This window comes from Portunus trituberculatus, chromosome 20 (genome assembly GCF_017591435.1).
Source record: "Portunus trituberculatus isolate SZX2019 chromosome 20, ASM1759143v1, whole genome shotgun sequence".
Taxonomy (NCBI): domain Eukaryota; kingdom Metazoa; phylum Arthropoda; class Malacostraca; order Decapoda; family Portunidae; genus Portunus; species Portunus trituberculatus.
The window spans coordinates 8,797,525-8,805,024 of NC_059274.1; the positions used below are offsets into that span (position 1 = coordinate 8,797,525).

General features: G+C 42.5%; 1 protein-coding gene across 1 annotated transcript in view; it reads left to right on the forward strand.

Moving 5' to 3' along the window:
- Positions 1–107: 107 nt before the first annotated feature.
- Positions 108–7,500, forward strand: part of LOC123506781 — a gene marked incomplete at its 5' end in the record, with an annotated part of 18,030 nt that continues 10,637 nt past the window's right edge. Inside the window, 6 exon segments of the mRNA XM_045259118.1 lie at positions 108–480; positions 1,838–1,947; positions 2,520–2,683; positions 3,229–3,437; positions 4,304–4,465; positions 4,838–4,913. Of these exon segments, the coding sequence (XP_045115053.1) occupies positions 438–480; positions 1,838–1,947; positions 2,520–2,683; positions 3,229–3,437; positions 4,304–4,465; positions 4,838–4,913 (764 nt within the window).

Genomic DNA, 7,500 nt, shown 5'->3' on the forward strand with positions numbered 1-7,500 from the left:
ACTGAAACACCTTCCACCCCCACTGTAACCCAATCATCTACTGAAACACCTTCCACCCCAACTGTAACTGAATCATCCACTGAAACACCTTCCACCCCACTGTAACCCAATCATCCACTGAATCTTCTTCTTCCTCTTCTTCAATCACATCTTCCACCACATTTTCTACCACCACTACACAACCTCCTACTACAACCACGTTGTCCACTACAACGACTCCATATACTCCAATTCCCACCACAACTCCACAATCCACCACAACGTCAACCTCTTCCACAACCACCACCACACTCCCTCCACCTCTCGATATTGGATGCAATGATGATTTCCTGACGGCGGAAGCGAACGGCCTGGTGAATCCTTCTGCTTCTGGCTGCCAGCTGGATGAGTTCAGAAGGTGTTCAAAGAATGAGAATGGAGATATTGGCTGCTGGTGTATGACGGGTTACGAAGAGACAGACACTGACAAAGTTTGCAAAGGTAAGCCAATCAGTTTGTCTTTTCTCTGCAGCTATTTCTTAAAGTCTCTACGTGGTATTGGTAATATAACGATGGAACATAGGGGAATCATGATTAAGTGGTGGTCCGGTGGAGCTCTGTATGACATGGGGAATGTAAGAAGAGGGACATTATGAAAATCTTAAGTAATCAGGAGAGAACAGTAAGTGATGGGTTTAATCTTTATAAAGTTAGATTTAATTAAAGTCCAACTATCTCGGAACATATTTTTCTAGTTTTAAAGCAGGATATCTTTCTTAGTTTTAATGATATCTTAGTGATTCCTTTCTTTGTTTTAAACGCATTTTCTATATTTATCTTTTGTTGTTGGAAAAATAAAAATGATGTTTACTGCATATTTTCTTTAATTTTTTTCCCACTCAAAAGTAGTTTTTTTTAAGTACTTTTTAAGAATCATATATCTGTTCTGATGCTGTAAACAAAAAATCTAGCATCAACAAAATATTCAGCAAAGTTCATTGTTTCACCGGGTATAAATGAAAAACAACCAAGTTAAATTCTCTCCACAGAATGCTAAATAAAAGTTAAAGTATTTTCGATAGCATTATATTATACTAAAATTTTATTACTGAAGAGAGGACTCTGATATCTTCATGAATTAATACTACTACTAAGGACTACATTTCATGACTTTATCAAGACCATAGAATGATCTTTTTTTTATTTTAACAGACAAGGTCACGGGACAGTCCCTTAAGAAATACAGACAGGAGATGGTTATCAAATACACAGGTGGAAAAATGAAATGCTCAGAAACTTTAATCTCTTCAGTAGCAGGGTGTGTTTTCATAATCATTCTGGTACTATTTGGTGATACTATACGGCTTGAGAAACTTACTTGGGGATTAAAATAGTGACGACTCTGGCCATTCATCTTACCTCCATAGACCCTTCTTCATGTCAATGAAATGGTCTAATCGTACACTAAAATCATGGTAAAACTGCGAGTCAGTACTGGAGGGGTTAAAAAGAACATTAGAGGAATCTATGGAAGACAGAGTGTAAATCGTATAATACAAAGAAATGCCACAAGTAGACTTAACAGATTCTTTCACCAATATTCTTCTCTTAATTTTTCTATGAAGTGATTTTGTGACCCCTTTCACTTGGGTAGCCCTATTTGACTGATGAGACGAGAGGCACTCCAACACTGATTCACTGATTCACTGCCTCACTCCCTTGCTTGTCCGGCGATCCTCCATATTTCTCTGTAAACTTGCATAGGTTTAATCTTCAACTATAACAATATAAATGTATACATACCTAATCTTTATCAAATCTCTCTCTCTCTCTCTCTCTCTCTCTCTCTCTCTCTCAGAAATCCTGAAACAAGCCTCAAACATTACGGTGGAAGAGAAGTGGAATCTCTCTTACTGTGACAGCGATTCCCAACTTTACAAAGACCTCTTCGACAATATACAGAAACTGGTGAGTCTCTCTCTCTCTCTCTCTCTCTCTCTCTGGTGTCTAAACATATGTATTTCTTTAATTTATCGCATTTATTTCGTGACTTTTTTCACTTCTATCATTGCTTGTTTTATTTCCTTTGTTTTTGGTTCATTTGCTGGGTGTTTTTATCCTTTATGTTCGTTGAGGACTGTTCTTGACCAAATTCGCTTTGTTTCCTTATGTTTAGTTTTTCTTTTCTTTAATAGTTTTGGTATTACTAGAACGATGTAAAGAGGAAGATTGCTCTGTGGTCTGTCAGATGGTGATGCATTCACACACACACACACACACACACGCACGCACGCACGAACGCACGCACACACACGCACGCACGCACACACACGCACACACACACACACGCACACACACACACACACACACACACACACACACACACACAACGAAAACCAACAGTAACAACAAGCACGAAACAAAAAGGAAGAAACTATGAAAATAAATAGCAACAATAACAACGTCTTAACACTCACCACAGCCAAGCAAACTCATAATATCTCTCTCTCTCTCTCTTTCTCTTTTTCTTCCTGTCCCAGTACAAGAAGGCGGCGGAGGACGGCGGACTGTCTGAGGAGTTCCAAGGCTTTGAAAGCATGGAAGTGTCTCCGGTAAACAAACCCGACGCCTGTGACTCCAGCACTAAAATAGCGAGGAGGCCAGCAGTACCCCTCAGCCTCACCCCTAAGAAAAGAGCAAAGAGGTAAGTCACTGTAATATAATAATGATGATATTTCGGTTTGATTTGAATGGCAGTTAGCAAGAGTACAGAGCTGGGACTTCTACATATTACCCTACTTATACATGTGTGTGTGTGTGTGTGTGTGTGTGTGTGTGTGTGTGTGTGTGTGTGTGTGTGTGTGTGTGTTTCCGGTAAGGGACGCTTACAAAACAATGATAAAAAAAAAATTACGTTTTCCTGCTTGCCTTTCAACAATTAATATTTTCTTATCACTTTCGTTTTCAAAATCTCTCTCTCTCTCTCTCTCTCTCTCTCTCTCTCTCTCTCTCTCTCTCTCTCTCTCTCTCTCTCTCCTCCCCCCAGCATACTGCTACACACGTTCAAAACCCTCAAATAAGGGCCACGAGAAACGTCCAATAACTGCAAATATTCAACTCTTGCTCTCCCTCCCCCCCAACAAAACTACACAATAACCACCATAAACGTTTAATAGTGCCCTTTCTAGCAGCTACAAACACTCAAAAGCACTCTTGCTTACTACAGAAACTTTACTTCCTTATCACCAGAAACGTTCAGAAAAATGTCAACACCAAAAAAGTAAATTCTGACTCGGACAACTTGCTGGTGAAGACTCAGATAGTGATGAGGCGGACTGACAACTACGACAGTTCCACTAACAGCGCTCTAGAGGATGCGGTGAAGAATGTCATTGTCAATACCACCTTTGATGATGAAATGGGTCTGACAGTGGACGAGAATAGTGTCTCTGTGGGAGGTAAGGATGGTGTATATGTATTAATGCATGTTGTGTGGAATTCTTGTTTTATTGTTGTTCTCGTTATTGTTGGTTCTCATCGCCATCATTCTTCATTCCACCTCTTATCTTAATCTTATGTCAAACTCACTAATGCAAGAGTTAACCAGTATCCTCAGTCTTTCATACTTTTTTTCTATACCATGTGGGCTTTTCACGGGAATTTATGAGCTAAAGGGGATACTTTTTGGGGCACCTCCTATCTGAAAGCCCACCCGCTAAGAAACCGTTGCCCCGAGTGAGGAAGCCCTACCTACACTCGGACCGTGGACAAGATTCGAACCCGAGACCTTGGAGACCCCTTAGACCCCAAAGCACGCATGGTTCCACTGTACCACGGCGGACCTTTCTCTGCTAAACTCTGGAACTCCCTACCTGCTTCTGTATTTCCAACCTCCTGACTTGACTTCATTTAAGAGAGAGGTTTGAAGACATTTATATTTATCTCTGTCCTTTGGCTAACTCTATCAGAGCTGTAAGGAGACTGAGTGGGTCTTTCTTTAATCCTTTTACTGCCCTTCACCAGCTTTTCACTCTTACATAAAGAGCATTTTCGCCTCTGTCCTCGGCACCATACACTGTTTCTCTCCTTCTCGCATCACTATCACCACTATCTTTATAACACTGCTTCCGTCTTTGCCATCACCACCGCTACCATCATCACCATTAACATAACTGTCTCCACTCCACACGCTGCTCCTCTCACCACAACCTTCATAACTATACATCACAACCACAGACTGTAACTGGGTCTCTATCACCACCACCACCACCACTACCACCACCACTACCGCCGCCAATATACCACACCACTTCTCTCACAACAGGAGTGCAGGACGAAAATTGTGACGACACCTCACTGTGCAAGGAGAGAGCTGAGTGTTACCTGCAAGAGGACACAACACTGGGAGCTATGAAAGCAAAGTGTCGATGCCTCGAACAGTACGAAGACATCTCCCCTTCCTTGATTTCCGGCGAGCTTTGTGTTGGTGAGTGTAATGAGCACTATGAGGGTTCATTTGCTAGCTTCGTTCGCTCTCTCTCTCTCTCTCTCTCTCTCTCTCTCTCTCTCTCTCTCTCTCTCAGGCAGTTTTCAAAGGAAGGTCATATGATTACCGTGTTTTATGTGTTTTTGTTCTAGTTAGCAAAGAAAATTAGTCAAACTTGCTGTTAGGTACTTGTACTACTACTACTACTACTACTACTACTACTACTACTACTACTACTACTACTGATAATAATAATGATAATAGTAATAATAGTAATAATAATAATAATAATGATAATAATAATAATAATAATAATAATAATAATAATAATAATAATAATAATGATAACCAATGTCTCTTTTTTTCCCTCAGAACCCTGCACGGGGAAATACTGTTCCTACGCTGGCAAATGCATAAGAAACTCGACATACCTCACCCGATACTGCAGGTGTGTGTGTGTGTGTGTGTGTGTGTGTGTGTGTGTGTGTGTGTGTGTGTGAGAGAGAGAGAGAGAGAGAGAGAGAGAGAGAGAGAGAGAGAGAGAGAGAGAGAGAGAGAGAGAGAGAGAGACTATAAACACAAATCAATGAATGAATGTATGAATCAACAATGTACTCATTATGCAAGTTAAGTTAGAAGTAGTAGCAGTAGCAGCAGCAGTAGCAGTAGCAATAGCAATAGCGGTAGTCGCCGCAACCATTCACTGCCTTACACCACTTTACATTAAAAAACTATCATGTAGTAACAGTAGTAGTAGTAGTAGTAGTAGTAGTAGTAGTAATAGTAGTAGTAGTAGTAATAGAAGTAGTAGTAGTAGTAGTAGTAGTAGTAGTAGTAGTAGTAGTAGTAACTGTAGTAGTAGCAGTAGTGGTAGTTGTAGTGGTAGATGTAGTGGTAGTGGTGGTAGTGATAGTGATGATGATGATGATGATGATGATGATGGTGATGGTGGTAGTTCATAGGTGACACTCCCAGCCATCATCATTGCCTCCCTCCGCCAGAATATTGTGTCACCGCCATTATCTCAACTTAGTCTGATATTTCCGCTCTCCACAATTGAGATTTCTAGGAAGAGACACGGCACTGACACGATAAGGAGATAGTGAAGCCAGATACACCACTGATAACAGGCACAACTTAGGGCTTTTTGTAAACTTAACTTCATGTTCCTCTTCTTATCTCACGGACATGTATGAAACTCGTGTGTGTGTGTGTGTGTGTGTGTGTGTGTGTGTAATTCACTTCGGTTGTATGCTGGTCATTCAGCCAGCCTTTCCTATTACGGAGCGAGCTCAGAGCTCATAGACTGATCTTCGGGTAGAACTGAGACCATAACACACTCCACGCACCGGGAAAGCGAGGCCACAACTCGATTTTCGAACTTACTTGCTGCTAGGTGAACAGAGGCTACATATTAAGAAGTTTGCCCATTTGCCTCGCCGCGCCCGGGACTGGACCCCGGGTCCCTTCGGTTGTGAGCCGAGTGTGCTAACCACTACACTACGCGGTGTGTGTAATTCACTGTTTGATCTGCTGCAGTCTCTGACGAGGCAGCCAGACGTTACCCTACGGAACAAGCTCAGAGCTCATTATTTCCGATCTTCGGATAGGCCTGAGACCTGGCACACACCACGCACCGGGACAACAAGGTCACAACTCCTCGATTTACATCCCGTACCTACTCACTGCTAGGTGAACAGGGGCTACACGTGAAAGGAGACACATCCAAATATCTCCACCCGGCCGAGGAATCGAACCACGGTCCTCTGGCTTGTGAAGCCAGTGCTCTAACCACTGAGCTACCGGGCCGTGTGTGTGTGTGTGTGTGTGTGTGTGTGTGTGTGTGTGTGTGTGTTTTCACTGTTTGATCTGCTGCAGTCTCTGACGAGACAGCCAGACGTTACCCTACGGAACGAGCTCAGAGCTCATTATTTCCGATCTTCGGATAGGCCTGAGACCAGGCACACATCACACACCGGGACAACAAGTGTGTGTGTGTGTGTGTGTGGTTGATATAATGCACTTCACCACACTTAAAGAAACACACACACACACACACACACACACACGACTCACAATCGAGAGGGTCGGGTTCGAGTCTCGGCGCGGCGAGGCAAATGGGCAAGCCTCTTAATGTGTGACCCTTGTTCACCTAGCAGTAAATAGGTACGGGATGTAACTCGACGGGTTGTGGCCTCGCTTTCCCGGTGTGTGTGGAGTGTGTTGTGGTCTCAGTCCTAGCCGAAGATCGGTCTATGAGCTCTGAGCTCGCTCCGTAATGGGGAAGACTGGCTGGGTGACCAGCAAGCGACCGAGGTGAATTACACACACACACACACACACACACACACACACACACACACACACACACACACACACACACACACACACACACGGAAAGTAAAGGTATTGACAAAAGGTTGAAAACAACACATCCTATTACTTTTCATCCTTCACCAACTCTCTCTCTCTCTCTCTCTCTCTCTCTCTCTCTCTCTCTCTCTCTCTCTCTCTCTCTACTTAAAAAAAAATCACCAAGCGAACATAACAACAATCACTTTTAAACAACTCAAGAATAAACAAAACCAGGAGTCTTATTATCACTGTTATCTCAGCCATCCCTCCTTCCTTGCACAGTATGAGAGGAGGTACTGACACAGATAAACAATGTCCAACCAGCACTCGGCATGCTTTCGTCTCTTACACTCAAACATCAACAACAAAAAACAAAACATAAAAAAAAGGCCGTCAGAATTCAGAATCGCCTTCTCTTTTCACTAAGACAATTTGCCAAGGCCACAGAGACAACTAGACTGGTTTTTCTAGACAGCTTCTCCTTTTAATAAACTAGAAATCTTACCAATCCAGCACCAGAATCAGAATAATGCTCTTGAAAGCACGAGTATCTTCAACTGGAGTCTTTGGAAGGCAGTGAGCATAGTAATTCAGAGTATGGGCCAAAAGACGCACCATTCACGATATTCCGTTTAGAGATACGTGTTGTAGTTTCATTAGTAGAACAGTGTGTGTGTGTG